Genomic DNA, 18,775 nt, shown 5'->3' with positions numbered 1-18,775 from the left:
AGAATTATGTTTTGCTGGGAAGTGTCAGGTTTCCTGTTCAATCTAATTGCAGTATTGAGAAAACATTCAATACTATGACTATCAAAATCAAATCACAATAACTAACATGTCAGAAAGGTTCCCTTGATACTCAGCGTGATTTTTTTTTATTCCAACATTTTCCAGTTCTACACCTTTATTTTAAAAGTTCAAAAATGTAGCAAAAAGCAACTCGGAGGTTCGTTTATTTTCAACTGTGTATGTCAGATAGCTTTAGAACAAGCTAACATTACTATGGTTGAGGTGTATGCAACTGGTACAGTTCAGTAGTACATAAACAACTAAAACAAATGCACCATAGAACTTAAGTTACCAAAAATAAACAATATTAAACTATGTAGGGCAATAGGTAAAAACAATTACTTTTAGGTCTTGCACACTAAAAGAAAAATATCTAATTATGATTGAAATTATGAATTTCTACTACAGATTACCGAGATGCGTTACAAAGAAAAAAAACTTGAGAAGTTGTCACATTTTGGTTTTGTTCCAGTGATGCACAGTCACATGAAATCTTACATCAGTTTTCTGTGAAATTAACATCTGGTTACATTAAGTACAATATTTTGTGAGTTAATTTTTGTTTTTCCTTAACTTTTGAAAAACTTGCATGTATAAACAGTTAAAGTAAAATAATGTTGCAGGTTGTTTACAGATTCCTTATGGATTATAGGCGTAAAAGCAGTCAGGAAGCTGCAGTGTTTTTAACATTGGTAAACAAATACTGGATTAAAGTGCAACAGTCCTTCTGACAGCACACCTGCTCTGTGCTGAAAAGAAACCTTTTCCTCTCTGCAGAGAAGCGAAGAAAGATTTCAGTGTCAGGCATGTTTCTCTCGAAAGTCAGTAATGGCCTTCCAGAGGGTGCATAGCATTCCTCCTCTGTAAAGAAAAAAAAAATCATAAAGATGCTCAGGTAAAAGAACACTCTCCAGCCCAAAAGCATTCCATTCCAATTCAGGTGCATTCTGATTTTCTTGTTCTAGTTTTGAACCAGTGAAATTCTGCTACTACTACTCAGTACAAAAGCTGATCAAAGGTGAAATTCAACACACACTCGAAGACAGAACAGAGTCCTTTTCTGATTATACAGTGCAGGGAAATATTTTGACTTTTCAGATGCCTGCTTTCAGGAATTCAGACTTCTCATCCAAAGGGCCTGCATAACCCACAGCAGACTTCCAACATTATGGAAGCGTCAATATCTTACCACCTACCAATTTTAATTTTTAATTTATTTTCAAGCTGCCTGGGAACACGGTGTTTGATACATTATATAATTTCTACTTAAACTGGTCCTGCAGTGACATACACACCTGGTATGACTAGCTGAAATCTAGTGTTAGTTGTAGTCCATGAATGTTTCTACAGTTTTGTGAGGATTATAAATTACAGCAAGTTTTGCTCTCTCAACCTTTTAAAATAAAAGCAAGCCTTTAGTGGGACTCTCAGCGTGTCCAGGTGCAAGGCAAAAGCTTCACTTTAAAAAATTCCCTTTGCTTGCCTTTAATGTAAAAGCTTATTTCTAAAATGTAACCACTATCAGCTGTTTATCAGAAATGCATCAGGATACAAGAGATATTGTCAAGCGTTATTTTAAATTTATGCTGAACAATCCAACATAGGGTTAGCATCGGTTATTTTCTTTTGTAACAAAGCACACTCCAGCTCAGTGCAGTTCACTTGACTGTGAAACATTACCTCAGTCTCAAACATTTCAGATCATCTCGTGTAACATAGCAGAGAACATCCATTAATGTATAGTCTTCAGCCAAGAACTACAAAAACAAGGTAAACAAACATTTTGTTAGAAAACTAATCCGTCTTTCTAAGTTTTATATACTATATGCCCCTTAAAAATAGGCATCTGGAAGACATCTAAAATTGGGCCAAAATGTGGTACCTTTAACAGATTAATCCATATTGTTTCTAGAAACACAGTGAAACTGCTTAATTTTTATGCAGCATACTCCACACTGACACACCATACATTACTCTAAATGTGTAATGCTTTCACAGCTACTCAAAACTTTTGTCAGCTGGAACTTCTATTGTCATCACTGGTATCTCAGAATCAAAATTCAATGAATACACATTTGAGCATAACTGTTTAATTTCCTTGCAGGTGAAATGTGGTAAGACCTACCTTTTCAAAAGCATCATCTGAATTTGGTGCATTTTAATTTTGAGCTACCTTTGAACCGATCTACATGAGTGATAATTATATGCAGGACTTCTTAAGTCATCTGAAATTTGGAGAAGCTCAACACCTCTAAAATTATATATCATTTGCTGCAGAACAGACCTTTCTACTTCAGGAGATTACACTTAACACAGTTGCCTAAGGGTGAACGTGTACCCTGTACCCAGGGTATAATCAGTAGGAACTCCTGCAACATGTGAAGACTGAAAAATTATGAACCGAACTAATACCGTCTCTTTAACAGGATGATTTATTCTCTTATTTGTAATCAGTTACAGACATTATGAACACACTTTATTTATTTTTAACAAAGGCCTTCATGTTCATGCCTTATTCTTCTCCTCTGAAAAGAGGCTCATCTCTCAAAATTTGAAAAGTAATTAAAATGATTTGTGATCTTCTTGCACTCAGTCACAAAAACAGTACTTTTTTAAACAGCACTTTTTTTTAAAAAAAAAAACAACAACATTTTAATGATTTGTGATGTGTGACAAGGCAAACAGGAAGGACCCTTCTCACCTTGTTTATTGTGGCCTCATCAGCTCCTTGAACACTCAACCAGTTTATGAGATCAGGGTCTTCGGTCCCTGTGCCAGTGGAATGACGATGACAGACAGACAATCCAGGAATATCTAGAACAAGCATTTTTCTGAGAAAAGACCATGTCTTGACAAAGCAACCTCTTGTCTTTTTTTGTTTGTTTAAATGCTAAAGCACTGTCTTCAGTGACTTTTCCCTCCAAGCTTAGAATACTACTATCCCCATAAATGTCTGTTCCTGTAGCCCGTACCCAATTACAGCTCACGGAAAGTTATACAACAATCACTTTACTTGGTTCTGGTTACTTATGTTACTCAAAAGTAATCTTGGACTTCAATGTGAAGGCAGTTAAACTAGTGTGTACATCTGATAGATGCATTTTCTGTCCTCTTCAGCGAATGACTACTACCCAAATCAGCATCACTGTAATTGTGTCTACACTGAGGCTCTTACATATTTAACGAAAACATTCAGTGTAACTCACACAGCTGGTGTGTAGGCAATGCTTTGGACAGGATCAGCTGCTTTTGGAAAGTGACACTTCGTTGAAGCACATAACATTGAAACATCAAACTGCATTAGCACTTCCACCTTCTTCAAGGCAGATACAGATCAAACTCAGTAAGCTTTATGTTGTACTCATATCTCACCAATTCTATCCTCTTGAACTTTCAATGTAACGATCACAATCAAAAATATTTAAATTACATCCTTCATTTTATTGCGAATAAAATACAGTAATTTGTTCCTTCAACATGCACTCTTACTTCAAAGAAAATCCTATCAAAAGCAGTGTAATAAAATACCTTTACTGCGACTGGCTCAATAAAAATAACAGAAATTTAGCTGTTACTGTCTTCATCTGTGAAGATGTTAGTGTGAAATTTTTCTTTGAAACCTCCTCTCACTTACCTATTGGCTGTGACCTAAGCCTCAGGTTTTTGATTTCTTGATCTTTTTCTTCTATAGCTTGATGTAGAAGGACTTGAAATTCTCTCTCCTTTTGAACCAATTCCTCCAATAACCTGTGAAGCAATTGGAAGAAAGCACACATTTTCTTTAGTCTCAATTTTTTCAGGAAAGCAACACTTACTACACTTAAACTGGAAACCTTCTTGACAGAGACAAGGACAGAATTCTTCATTTCTTCACAGAAACATCCTGTCTCCATAGGTTTATTATAACATACATGCAGTTATAAACATCCACTGGTCTGGTTTCTAAAACTAGAGCTCTTCAAACAACAAAAAATAAGTACCTTGTCTCCATATACACATACACCCACTGAACAGGTGGTATGGTAGAAAATTTCAGTAAAATTTCTACAGCTAGTTGTCAGCTTTAAACAAAAATGTATGTTTGTTCTTCTCAGTTATCAAAGCATTTCATGAGCCAAGGGCTAAACTTTGTCACATCACCCCATGGAAGGCAAAAGGCCAACTCGCATCTCTCCTGCACACATTTTACGAAGTATGGCAAGGATGCAGATATGATGAAAGTGTGGCAAAAACTTACGGTTCCATTTCTTAAATGGGGAAGACACATTGCAATCCACACAAGGACTGTCCCTTCCTCACGTACTAGAGGGCTTGTACCTACCCCCCTATACTATATGAAGAATAAGAGAAGACGAGGGAAAATACATTTTGTCCTCTCCTAAGCATTACTTTTGAGAAAACAGAAACAAACTGGAACCCATTTTTGACTTCCTTCATAACACAAATCCAGAGAAAAAAGAACAGAGATTCAGCGGCCAACACCAAGTTGATCAAAGGAAAATAATCAGAATACAACAGAAAATTTGTAAATTTGTATGTGAAACTGACTGTACTAATTTGTTATTTTAGAAGAGTTTTTTGTTGTTTTTTTTTTTTAGTATAAAGGAGGAATTGTGAACAAAATCGGCTTAGAAAATTGGTTAAAGAAATTAGACCTTGATAACATATGTGCATGTTATAGCTCATAAACCTATGACTTTCCAGTCTTAGAAAGTTCTGCCTTGAAAGAATCATATCTTCATCCCTTCCTTGAAGTCTGTCAGTCTGAGAACTATGCATAAACTGTTCCAGTTCAGTACTTATTTTTTGTTTGCTTGTTTCTTTTAAGTTTGTTAAGCAATGCATCTTTTAGGACACTGAAAAATAGGGACATTTTGGAATTCAGCTGGAGAATGGACTACAGAAGTACCCCGGCTTTGCACAGAAAAACTGTTTCTGACGTAATCACTTTGTAAAAGCATTTATCACTGCTTTTAAGGACATGAGGGGCACATAGGCCTACCAGCAGCATCGCTGCATTTGAGTGCTTCCACGCCTGAGTTAACAATTGTTGAAAAGTCTACCCTGCACGTGAACAGCGCTGCTCCGTCTCTCTCTACACACACCCACAGCTTGGTTAGTCACAAAGCAGTTTAATATTCTGCAGAGAGGAGTGAAGCCGACTTCCAGTTAATTTATTCCTCCTCTACCCATTCTGGTTGAAAAAGGCCTATGGGGCCAATAAAAATAATCAGCCATTTTCTCTTGGTAACTACTTGCTGCTTCTGCCAATAAAGCTTTAATTAATACTTAAACTAAACAACTGCCCATATTATTTACCTCAAGATTTCTGTGTGAATGACAGGATGTGATTATTTGGTCAAAGGCTTTGCATTTAGGAAATTTACAAAAGCAAGGTGCTAGGAAACAATACCTCTACAGATTGATCACTTCTGATGCTATTACTTCCCAAGTCTATGCTGGGGAAAGTGAAGCAATCCAAGCAATTTTTTTGATGTTGGTTTTAAATATATCAGTAAGGTAAACTATTTCTGTGGTCATTGAAAACTAAAAAATGAATTGTAAGGTGAGAATTCAAAAATACTCATACTCTATTAAAAATAGTATATATAACGTAGTACTCTATGGCAAAGTTTCTGGACACATTTAAAAGTAAAGTGCAATTTAGCATTTCAATTCAAATTGGGTCAATAAGTACGCAGAATGTGCTGGCAGCACATAAGAATAGCAACTGTGTTATTGAAGATATGTTCTCCTATCAAGGTCATATTCAAAATTTACCGAGGTCAGTGAGAAATGCAGTGTCCTAAGTCAGGTGCCGCAAAGGCTAGAATATTTGCTCTAAGCAGACTATCTGGTATATTTTAATGAAAAAACAATTATTTATAAAATTATAATTTGGATAAAATAATGGGAATCGTATCTGTCTGTTTTTATTTAAGAAAAAAAAAATCCATTCTACCTGAAAGTAGAATATTTATATTTCTGAAATATCCAGTTTCTGGATCACTTACTTTAAAACACACATTTTTTGATTTTTCTTTGATGAACAGATTGGTGTTTGGTTTTCAAAGAAAAATGTAACACTTGCTTGTAAACACAGATCCTGCTGCAGTGAATTCTGCACACAAAACATCTCAAAATTTCCTTGTTCAGTTCGTGTGCGGCTGTTGACTAGCTTGTGTTTGTTCTCCGAGAATAACTACAGAAAAGAACAGTGAGTTCTGCCATAATGGAAACAAAACATAACACCATTCATCAGCCATATACAGCATGTGAAGGAGAGAAAAAGCAGAAACTTGGCAGCAAGCTCAGCTTTTCCAGACCTTCCTTGAAAGGGCACCTGAAATCGAGACTGACTTGACTTCAACTTCCATCACTATGATTCTGAAATTAATAAAGTTAATGTGTAGTTGTGACTGGTCATGTACAATGGCCATCATTTAAAGGAATGAGCTGCAGTGTTATGGAATTGATACCATTGCTACTATTCTAGCATATGTATTTCAAAAGCAAAACGATATGTAGTCTCAAGTAGGTTAGTGTCTCCTGATGTCCAGACTTACCTGTTAGTCTCTAATTTTAGCCTGCCCAGCTGGACACTCAGTGTCCTGTGAGCAGCCTGGGAGTCATGGGATACCGTAGAGCTGAGTGTGCTCACACCTGAGGTAGCTATTGCATCTTCCATGACAATGCAAGGCTGTTGGATAGTTTGATTCTGAGGCTGGTCGTCTTGATCTTCTTCAACTTCTATATCATCTTGATCTGCTGCATCACTTTCCGATGCAAGACTAAAATGTGGCCTCAATTCTGTTAGAAACATTAAAATTAAGGAAAAAACAGGAAAGATAAACATTAAAACAAGAGCACGCCTAAGTGACTGTCTAGGGATCATCCTAAAGCTTTCAATTATTATTATGATATTAATATTGTTATTCACCCAATGTAAGGTCACACAGAGCAAAGAATACTGCATTTGATCAGAATTTGCAGTATGAATGCTGTCTGTTGTCTAATGCAGGATTGATTGAGGACTTGCTGAATTGCATGGGAAATTTACTGCTATTCTCTTATTTTTGGTGAATGGCTGCTACTACATATGGTAGTTGAGAACAGAACTACCTTACAAATATTTCTATTAATAACATGTATTTATGCCACATTACTGCATTAGACTTATGTTATAGCTATCAAGAACAGTTGTTATGTCTTTCAAATAATAACTGCAGCTGACCATGAGTTTGAAAGCTTTAGATTTGAGGATTACCTTGGAAAAAAATCTGTTTTCTGGTACTAAGGTCCATGCAGCACCACAAGTACTCTTGTTTTACTCTGTTCTCAGTGGTGTGCTATTTCTCATGTGTCTGACCTTAGTTGTTTTATTAAATAAATAATCATTATTTATTATATCCAGCTATTCCTGTTGTTGCTGTTTTGGCATATTTAGCAGCCTCTCATTAGAGGAATATCATGCTTACAAAAAAAAAAAAAAAAAAAAAAAAAAAGTATCCAAATACACAGAGGAAATAAACAGACCTCTTTCCCAGCAATGAAGGTGGCACACTTCCTCCCCCCAATTATCAGAGAGAACACTACCTATTGTGTAGTGATGTACATCCACAAAACCATGGACACAAAGCTACACGCATACTCTGTTTTCTCTTATTCTTTGTTAGAACTACCTACTAGAGTTTACCAGCTATGGCAGATGTGCACACAAGGTCTTATATTCCTACAAAATTTATTATTGCAACAACATCTGTTTGTTAATTCTAACCCTTTAATATAAATCCTCCTTCCTTCCTTCAATTGTGGCTCCTTAAAACACTCCCTTTAGTTTCCTCATCAAAACATACTTTTTTAAAAAAAATCACATTTGTTTCATAGTTTTTTGTCCTTTCCTTTCTGCTCAAGAACTAACAAGCAAATTTCTCTTCTTTTCAAAAGGGGTATTCATGCCTTGATTCAAATCATCTCTTCCTAAGAGAAAGCAGATTTATTATATAGCTGTTCCATGAATATAATTTTTATCCTAGGCAAATACATCTCTGTATGTTTTTAATTTTTATATCACACTACTAGGAACTGAAGTTAATTTTGCCATTGTAGAGCAAGCACCAGTAAGTGTAAGTATAGGACATCTGTTTCTTACTACTCCAAAAGTACCCCACAATTTTTAAAAGTCTTAAACCCAGAGACTAATCTTCACATCATCCATGGAAGAAAAACCACAAAGAAGAGATCAGACAAGCAAGGGGAAGCAGTCAGAAGTATGGTAATACAATTAGGGAAGAGGTGGATGATCGTCACCTGAAAGCTACTGGGGCACTGGGAATTTTAAGATTGACCTGATACCAATAATGCTGATACTTGGCTGCATGGGGATAAGAGCTCAGCAAGGAGAAATTCTGCAGTGCTCCTACTATACAGCAAAAAAGTACATGTTTTATATGATATTCGGTGTTCTAATCAAAAGCAAGATTTTCCCTTATGACTTAAAAGTCTCACAGAAACCCTTTATGCTTCGCTGGTTGTACTGGGGATATGGAAAATAAGCAGAACAGGAAGAGCTGTAACTTATGTTGGAATCTACAGATTCCCTTGTTGACAATTTCAGTCTTTAACCCATTGCAGAAAACAGAAACTGAAGTATTTTTGACTCCAGACTTAGAGCATTAAATCACAGATTTGAAAATTTCACCACTAATTCCAGTGCTAGGGAATAAAAATCACAACATTAGAAATTAAGATGCAGCAAAGAAATGAACTCTGCAGATAGGCAAACAATAACAGAATGGTTTACATTTCTTCTATACAGAATTCTCCCCTCAGCTAACCTCATTCTACCTCAACAAAATTCAAAATACAATATTCAGTCTACAGGTTTTGATCTATTATTTGCTTTAGACAACTTCTGATGAGGAGACAGAGAGATTTTTGAGTATTTAAAATAGCATGCCCTTAACCTGCGCTTTGTAAAACACCTTCTGAAAAGTGGTATGTGCTGGGCAAGTTGTCCATCCTTTGGATTTCAAGAGGCAGTACTGTGCTACTGTGCACCTAAATAAAATAAGGCCCCAGAGTACCTTTGTCTGCTGCTGCTCACTGGGTTGCAGAACTGTTTAGAGGACACATCTTGGAAAGGATAACTTTCCAAAATAACTTGGACAACATGCTTATCAGTGTTTAAGTTGCAAAACAGATGGTGAACAGGAAAACGTCACTGCTGGTTTCAAATTCTTAAGTGAAGCATCATAATTGCAGCTTTAAAGCACATTTAAGGAGATAGGTAATTCATACTTGCCGAGTAGTAAGAAACAACTCACCTGGGACCAGAATGGTAATAGCTGTCTGCACGGCTTTTCTAATTATGCTGTCCAATGCAAACATCCAATGTGGCTTGATGTTATGATTTCGGAGAACTTTATTTACCTAGAAACAGAGAATTCAATTCAGAGATTACATTCTCAACAATCTGAAACTGTAATTTACATCAGAACTGTGTAAAGTGTTTGAACTTAAAGATGCTGTATCAAACAGGTGATTTAAACTATTTCATGTTTACATTAAATGCAGAAAATGTTCATAAAATAGTGGATGTTAGCAATGCTGTATGTCAGACAATATTTTGCGCTTTTTTTTTTTCCTAAATAAAATACCAGTTCCTGTGTTAGGTGATTTTTGATGACTAATACCAAAGTTTATTTAACCTTCGCAGTCATGGACTGAAACTGTAAAAAAAATTCAAGTCCATGACAAAGACCAAGGACCATATTATGAAAGTCTCACAACTTAAGGTAATTAACCTTGTTACTTTTTCGTTATGGTTTTCACTGTTCGCTCTGAGCAATACTTCACTATTTTAAAGGATAATTGTAGGAAATACCAAAGAACAAATGTAATGCTTTTCCCCCTTGATTCAGAAAATAATTTAGATAACCAGGGGATTTCATTTGTATGTTGTGCCATTACCCCTTTCCTTCTATTTTTAACTTCATCTGATGAGATAGGTATCTACACTGGGTTGCTCCTAATCCTCTACAGACCTGCTTTCAAACCATGTTTAGCCATATTCCTGGGTGCCCCTATGGATACTCCATGTTAGACATGGAGTATGGATACTCCAGATAATTTCCAACTCCCCCGTGACAGGGAAGAAGCAAGTGGGGTGACAGCACTACCATGAAATACCCGGTCAGAGCATCCAGCAATAACACATAACAGCTTAATGCTGTTTTCCAGGCATGGAAGCAGTCAAAAGCACAGATCTGCACGAGTAGAACTCCAGAAGTTACAGGAAGAGACAAATCAAATGGGATTTAGAAAGCAATGAAGCTATTCAAAGCCTTATTGAAAAAACAGTAGCAACTACAGTTTGTTTAAAAAAAAGCATCAAGAAGGTGGTTCGTTCTTAAGTCTTCCTGAAAAAATGATTAATTTATTTCTTTCATATTGTTAAAGCCTCTCTGTAAGAAAAGTGAAGTAGCACATATGATAACTTGCATATCTTCTGAAGGCTATAAATGTTATTAATGATATTATCACTGCCCTAAAGAAACCATGTTCAGTAAACTGATTTATATAGGTAGCTGTACCAGGTTGGCTGGGATGGAGTTAGTTTTCTTCACAGTATCCTGTAGGGTGCTGGACCTGTCCTGTTTTGGACTGGTGACCAAAACAGAGCTGACAACACACCAGAGTTTTATCTGCTGTTGAACAGTGCTTGTACAGCATCAAGGCCTTCTCCATTTCTCATTCTGCCCCACCAGCAAGCAGGCTGGGGGTGCACAAGTAGCTGGGAGAGGACACAGCAAGACAGCTGACCATACGGGTACCCCCATCATTTGGTGTCACGCTCAGCAACAAAAACTAACATAGTTTTTCCAAACGAGACATTGCTCAGGGACTGGCTAGGCATCAACTGGCAGTGAGCAATTGCTTTTGCATCATTTGTTTTTTCCTCAGGTCCTACCTTACCTCCCTTCCCCTCACCTGTCTTTATCTTGGCCTACAAGTTTTCTCTAGCAACTGGGTGCGGGTTTACCTGCCGGCCAGGGGCAAAGCCCCGCAGTACCCAGGCCTCCTCGGTTCTGTTCCCAGTGGCCACTAGATGGCACTTGGACACTGCAGGAGAGCTGTCAGCATCCCAGGGGAGCCTGCCCTGTGCCGGACACATGGGGCAGAAGCCCCCTACAGCCCCCAAAGGCTTGCCCATGGCCCTCTGAGGCAGCGCGACTCCTGCGTGCAGGCACCCAGCAGCTCCCCAGGCTGACTCCCACAAACACATCAACAAGTTCAGCTCACTGTAGAGTATTTAAGTACTACGGAAGCATGATGCAACTTTGGCAAGAACAAAAATCCACAATAACGTGATTTAGCTATTCAGACTACAGCAGAAAGTACCTTTTCTTGGTTGCCCTGAAGAGGATATCCTGAATATTAACAGGGTAATAATCTCAGGGTAAAGTCTAGGTCCTGAGAACAAGGGAAGTACTGCCTCTCACTTCTAGCAATATCCCCAGCCTGTGCAATAATCTGAGGTCTTGATGCAGATCTGGATTTCAGTATTCTATGATGAATATCTAATATATGTCAAAAAATAAGGCTGGACACATACAAAGCAATTTTTTCTTTGACCTTTTTGTAGGTTAATCTTAGTTAAATAATAGGCAAGATACTAAGGGGAGAGAAATTTGTAAGTTAACTTAAAAACATCAACTTAAAATGATTAACAGAAGAGGGTAAAATATTTATGAAAAAGAGCATGAGCTCAAACAGTTATCACAAAACAACTGATGCACAGCAACGTCTGTCAGAAACCCAACTCAGATATTTGTACTCTTCCCCCCCCAACTGGTCTCTTGACCTTGTACATGTTTATTTCTTCCAACCATCACAGCTGTACTGATATGAAGCTAAACAGAATGGAGAGCTGAAGTGTACTCAAAGCGAAGGCTCAGAAATCTCTCCTTTGGAGAAACCTCTCTTACAGATTAATTTCACATATTAGCTTTCGTTTTGTTATGCAAAATCTACTTCTTTGTCAGTGTAGTCTATGCAACAAACAGATTAAATCCTTCCTGACAGCTCCGTTACTTCTCAGAGTACACAAGGTTAAAATGCTGACAAAAGTCATCTATCTCAAACGCCTACGTGGACTGTCATCTCAGTTTTTAGTACAGAACTTCACTCTGGACACACTGATGCCCAGCACAGCTACATCCTCCCATGTCAATTATTAATCTTAATCATTAAGCATAATTCTTTGTGAACTAACTTTGAATATATAACTCAAGAAAAGAACATTTGCTTTTGGTAAACTAGCTATTTAAAGGGTGTTACTGTGTCTGTTTGGTTGCTGCTCACTGTGGGATATCAAAACTTACATTAATTGCTTGAAGAAAGGTATCCTGTTTTTCTTCTTTCTTATCCTGCTTAATATACATTAAAATGAAAAGGGCTAATTTGTAAGAATTCTGCTAACCAAAATTCTAGAATAAGAATGTAATACATTATAATGTAGACAGGCTATTACTTGAGGCTGTTTAGTGGTTTAATGCATTTGTTTTATAAAAGAAGTTCAAGAGATCTCATTTATGTAGGGCAAGCTTGACTATCAGTGTTTATCTTAGTTATCAGAAATCCTTCCAAAAAACGATATTTTTTCCTGCTTTTATTATTACAAAGTTTATGCAACAGTACTAAATGAAGATTCTTTAATCAACAAAATCTCAACAACTGTGTTCAGAGTTTGCATCCTGCCAAAGGATCATGTGGCAAACAAACCAAACTGTGGTTGTGGACTGTTTTTTTTTTGTTTGTTTTGTTTTGGTTTGTTAGTGTTGTTTCATTATTACAAGTTCAAAGTTCTCAAATGTTATTGTTTCAGTATCTCTGGAGGAAAGTTGATGAAGTTATGTTTGCTTCTGGTTTCTAGGTTTCTGCAGTTTTCTTGCATAAAGTATTTACTAAAAATGACAACTTACAGCATCTTGAAAACCGAACAACACAAGTTGCACTTGACTGATACCATGGCTGTCAAAGTCTAACTCCAGTTTCAGTTTTGAAAGAGTGGTTGCGATGATTTTACGATCAGTGGACCGTACAAACTCTCTGAGGCTGGAAACGAGTGTCATAATATGTTCCCATTTTAGCTTCGGCTCTTCAGCTCCCTGGTAGAGGAAGAGAGGAAACAAAGTAGTTTTGATAGCCATCTTTTGAAATGCACACCCAGTGGTCCTTAATCCAATAATGTCAGTTAGCAGTATGAATTTTCAGAAACTCTAAAGATATAGTTAAGGCAAAGTGCAACCGCAAGCCAGGTTACAGTGGCTGTGTAACTACAGCTGTAGCACTGAGCTTCCTGCTAATGCAGATTACCTGACTAGCAAAAAAGCTGACTTTATTTTACAGTAGTTGCTGAAGTATACATACACACTATATATGTCTGACTGCACAGGAGCAAAAAGATATGAATGAATATACTCTGCACTAGATATTACAGACCTCTCTGAATTGCAAGAAAAACCCCACATACTTTGAAGTGACTGTTTTCAGAGTGCCTCTGAAAGACAACATACAAAGTCCCACTGTAACATTTAAAAGAAGGAATTAGTCAAGGTTATGGAGAAGGCTCAGAAAGAGTCTAATTCTTTCCTGCATGACTTCCCCATAACGGTACTTTCACACTCACCTATTGTTAAAGCAGGTCTACAAATCTCATCTTTCTCTATTACAAATACTTGTGCCTATCTTTAAAGCTCATGTGTTTTTGCATGAGCTACAAAAGCAGCAAAAAGCTCAAAAGCTTTCATCTGAATAACCAGCGTGAGTAACTACGAAGCAAAAGACGGTTTACTCTCTGAAGTTATGCAAACTGAACATAAATTTCAATTCCAAATCTCAAAATCAAGTCAGAGACAGAAAACCATACTAGATTTTCAACATGCAATATTAAAACACTTTTTTTTTTCTTGAGGGAAGTATTTATAGAGACTAAAGATATCTAGTATCAATTTCCGTAACAGAAGGACATGCTGTGTTTGGTTCTCTTGTATTTGCCAGTTTTATGCCATAATGTTACAGCTGGCTAGGCATCAAGAACTCCGTTTGCCAATAATGTTCAGTTTTTGACTAGTTAATTCTGATCTGGTTGAAACCAAGATCATTTGTTTGTTGGGGGGTGTGAGAGGGAGAAGAGGGATGCTCACAACTAAAGCACCTATGAGATAAAAATTCTACCTTCTGACCCTGATCTGTTTTGATTTGAAGAATTCATCTGACTACAGTCTATACTGAAGTTGATCCCTCCCTCTGTCCTACAGTATCTGATCTCCTTTCCCTGTAAATAATTAAGCAGCCATTAGGGTAGAGAGGTGGACACAGAACAGATTCAAAGTCCATCAAATGCGTGCTGGGAACAGGGGAACCAGTATAGCTCCCTAATAGGGAACAGAGGTCTATTTTGGGGAAGGTCATTCTCCTCCCCTAGCACTCACCCACAATGACCACTTTGCTGAAATTGTTCTTATGAAAAGTTCTTATGACTAAAGCGCTGAGAATACCTAAACCCTGATGAGGCCCAACAAGCAAGTCAGGCTTCTATCTATTGGTACTTTCTGGCATTTAAGCAGGGCATAACAGGTGGACACCTCAACAGCCCCTTAACTGCAGCTACCACCACTTTCAGGTGGTTCGAGCCAGTTTTCTACTCTCTGACAAGGAATAAAATAACAACTGTCTTTTATAGCAGCACTCTTGCAAAGCATGGATCACTGGCATATCTCTTGTTGCCTTCTATTTTAGTACTTTCTATAGTTATCGGGACAATTGTTGTGTTTTTCCAAGAATTAGAAGCCTTTTTTTATTATTATTATTTGGTATGGCAGCAATTTCCAGTTACTTGAGCTGCGGTACATGTATAAGAATTGTATTGGTTCCATCAGTTTCCCAAACAGTACTATCTTTAGAAGCTGATTTGCCACATTTCACACAAATATGTTTCAGACCAGCAATACTCAGCCTTGAGAATCAAGTGAGTCAATTACCTACTAACACGCGTTACAAACAAGAACAAAAAAATCATGTCATCCAATTTCAGTGTTGCAACATTTAGCAGTGTGGGGATGACCTGTAATTTATTCAGTGTCATTCTGAATTGATACATCATAATGAATCATCGCCACAAAGGAGCACCAAAAGGTCATTCTGCAATTATTTTGCTGTAACTCCCACTACTACTCCATCTTCCCGCCCCTCCATATGTGGCTCCCAGCTGCTGTGAAGAATAGTGGCAGTTTGTTTTCTACCTAGTCCCGTCTCTCCCCTTCTGTGGCTGTTGGCTGGAAGGCATGGGTTTACCAGTCACTCTATTCTTTTCTACGTAGTATCCTAACTTAAGGCCAGAGCAGGCCAAAAAGACCTAACCCTCTCTGCATCAAACCAGTCACTCAGAAGATGGAACTCTACAAGAAGCTCAACCTCCTGGGCATGACAGACACTACGTGAGTTGACCTGCTGAAGTCCTCAGTTGATACACTAGCAAAACAATATCATGAAATCATGTTTGCCATTGTCCAGCCAGCACTAGTATGCAGGTGTTCATATGGTAGGTACTAAGAACATAAAATGCGTATCTAATGCAGCATAAACATAATTTTCGAGCCTATTTTATTAGCCCCAATAAAATAATAAACTGTGAAAGCTTATATTGCATATATTTTCTAGTTTAATCAAGTGATATTTTTGATTGCTTTACTATGTGTAAATTTGAAACTTCCAGGTAATTGTAGATAAGTCTTCAAATTCCACTTTTTTTTTTTTGCTGCCTTTAGAAATTACTTTACCTGAGCCAAAGCTTCCATTAAGTTCCTCACCACCTTCTCTTGGTCCTCAGTTAATATTCTATGAAGGGTGGCTCTCCTTTCGCTATCCTTCTTCAGCATGAAAAACCCAGAATCTTTCTCTTCAGGTGAAGGAGGAGCACTGTGATCCTCAAAATTTTCATCTGGGATACTGAATGAAAGATGCTCAGTGAAAAGGAACTTTATAAATAAACAACCGTAATGCACATGTTCCTGATACTGACACAAATGTCAGATAGCCCTTACCTCAGAAAAAGGGACCGGATTCCCTTCCCATCTTTTTCTCCACAGGATTTGGCTCTTGTTTTGAAAGAGAATGGATCAATTTTTAGTTCTGTATCCGGTGAGACTGAGCCATATTCACTGCTGCTACTTGTATCTTCCACCAGAACAGGAACAGGTAAGGATATACTCCGAAGATACTCTATTTAAGAATATTTAGAAAGTAGAATTAAATAGCATCAACACAGTTCTGATACAAAAAGGTTATTCATTCAGACAAAACAAATTCTGACTCCTGTCTTTCCCCACACAGACAAAATATTAAAGATAAAATGAACAAAAAGCTCCTAACATTTGTCCTTTGTGAATAATTGCCCTTCAGGTATGCTTTTACTGAAAGTGTTCTTCAGATATTGGAAAACCTGGGCTCTTTGCCTTCTTACTTCCAGAACTTCAACACTGGAGTGAATGTGCATCACACGTTACCAGTACGCACTCTGAGCAATAACAAAATGTTCCTATAGGGTAAGTCATGCATGCACATTCCAATAATTTAGTTTTTAAATGTCTCTCTATATAGAGCTTATTTATCTATTAGAATATAAAAAGCATTTTAACATAATATAGAGAAATATCTTATTACATATATTTATGTATCAGATTTGTACAAATTTAGTTAGTTCATAGGCTTTGATTCATAATAAACATGAACGTTAAGAGGTGGGGATTTTTTTTTCTATTAATCAAGAGTACGTACAATTACTGTTGCAAGAAACTATCAATACCTCTTTCATACGTCCACATTTCAAAATGTGCTTCTATTCAGCAGGAAGCTAGCTTTTTTTTTTTTTTTTTTTTTTTTTCTTTCTCCCCTCTCCCCTCCCCACCTTCCACCCCCATTCTACCTGGACTATTTCCTGAAAAGGGATGTCAGCCAGGCTTGACATGGGGTCCCAAACAAATTCTGCTTCTGCACCACCTCCCTCACAACATTATACAAATTTAACCTAATAAAAATCTGTTTTCTTTCTCCACATACTTTGGCTCTATTGCTACCACACAACAGCCATTTGGTTCCCTGTTCAGAGTTCCACTAAATTGGCCCCATAACAACAAAACAGCTCTTCAAGCCTGTTTTACCCACCTGTATAGACAGCTAAGCCAAGGTAATATTACAAATATTTTTTTTATTAATTAAAATTGGTACAATGAATTAGAGCTTCCTAAGAAACATCATTTATTTTTATAATTATGCCCACTTCTCTTTGCAAGAATTTGGTGTGGCAAATTATACCACAGTAAATGATAGCCACAGTATATACGCAGTTATGTTTTCATAGAAAAGTATGTTAAAACTCACCATTTGTGTTAGCTGAAAGAACTGTGGGAGACAAGCAAAGAAAAAAAAATGAAGTTAATTGTGCTGAAATTAACTGAGGAAAATAAGTGTAATCTAAAGAATAACTCCCTTCTCATTTTTATGGACCATCTGGACTCTCCTCTGTGAAAACTCTTATTTTAAATAAGATTTATTGCCATTTAAAATTAAATTGAACCTGTAAAATAGAAGCTAAAAGCTATCATTCAATGTTATCTCCTTTACCTAGTAGTTTCTTCTTGTAGGTATCATGTTAAAATTATGCAGAACATATATTTAATATATGCACATAAAATATATCATTCATACTCTCAAAACTACTCAGTTATGTTCCATAATTTAAAAACATTGCAGGGAATGTGGTGGGGGGAATAATACAGTTTGCTATGGGACAAACATTATTTTGTTCATGTTACTACCTTATACAAAATGCACTCTGTACAAACATTATTTGAATGATTTGAATGAAAACATGCACACATCTGAAAAAAACAAACAAAAAAAAAAAAACCAACAAAGACAGAGGAAGACTTTTAGGGGTAGTAGAGAAGGAGATGCTAATCTTTTCTTCCTGGTTTCCAGTAACAGGATGCATGGCAACAGTTCAAATCTGCATCAAAGGAGGTTCAGACTAGATATCGGGAAAAATTTCTTTACCAAGGGGGTAGTTAGACACTGGAACAGGCTTCCTAGAGAGGTGGTCAGTGCCCTGTGCCTGTCTGTGTTTAAGAGCATCATCCAAACACCCCTTAACGATATACTTTGGATCAGCCCCCAAAAATTCTGACAGCTGAACTATCTTTGTAGGTCCCTTCCAAGCAAAACTATTCTATACTATGATAAACCTTAATATTTAGTCACCTTAGTGACAACTTGCTAGCAGAATTCTGCTACAACAGTCTTTCTACAGAAAGTCACTGGAACAAAAGACTACAACTGATCACTCATCCGGGATGGGGATCTACATTCTTCGTCTTAAAGAAGAAATGATATTGTTTCTTGAAACTGATGATTTATAAGAGAGTAATTCCAGAGTGAGTTTACCAACAGTTACCTGAGAGTTTTGATGGGGACTTTCTTTTTTTGCTTGAAACCTTCAAGAATTCATCTACAAGTAGTTCATGAGCAAAAGCTCGTTTATCAGGATCTGGTTCAAAGCAACGCAATATGAAAGCCTTGGCTTCTGCAGACATCGATTCTGGAATCTCTGGGTGTATTTTAAACATTCCCACCTGAGACAAAGGGGGAAAAA

At 37.1% G+C, this 18,775-nt stretch overlaps 1 protein-coding gene across 1 annotated transcript in view; it reads right to left on the bottom strand.

The window, feature by feature from the left end:
- Positions 1 to 208: 208 nt before the first annotated feature.
- The window catches only part of MAP3K5 (mitogen-activated protein kinase kinase kinase 5), a 100,081-nt gene continuing 81,514 nt past the window's right edge, over positions 209 to 18,775 (bottom strand). Inside the window, exons 20-30 of the mRNA XM_068677312.1 lie at positions 18,578 to 18,755; positions 17,506 to 17,526; positions 16,170 to 16,347; positions 15,906 to 16,074; positions 13,047 to 13,232; positions 9,387 to 9,492; positions 6,627 to 6,870; positions 3,695 to 3,807; positions 2,762 to 2,874; positions 1,741 to 1,817; positions 209 to 921 (exon numbers count right to left, since the gene is read on the bottom strand). Of these exons, the coding sequence (XP_068533413.1) occupies positions 861 to 921; positions 1,741 to 1,817; positions 2,762 to 2,874; positions 3,695 to 3,807; positions 6,627 to 6,870; positions 9,387 to 9,492; positions 13,047 to 13,232; positions 15,906 to 16,074; positions 16,170 to 16,347; positions 17,506 to 17,526; positions 18,578 to 18,755 (1,446 nt within the window). The 3' untranslated portion in view covers positions 209 to 860. The remainder of the gene's footprint in view (positions 922 to 1,740; positions 1,818 to 2,761; positions 2,875 to 3,694; positions 3,808 to 6,626; positions 6,871 to 9,386; positions 9,493 to 13,046; positions 13,233 to 15,905; positions 16,075 to 16,169; positions 16,348 to 17,505; positions 17,527 to 18,577; positions 18,756 to 18,775) is intronic.

The sequence above is a fragment of the Anas acuta genome, chromosome 3 (assembly GCF_963932015.1).
Source record: "Anas acuta chromosome 3, bAnaAcu1.1, whole genome shotgun sequence".
In the NCBI taxonomy this organism is placed as follows: Eukaryota; Metazoa; Chordata; class Aves; order Anseriformes; family Anatidae; genus Anas; species Anas acuta.
Note: the sequence above shows the minus strand (reverse complement) of the source record. Positions and strands in the feature narration are given on the sequence as shown.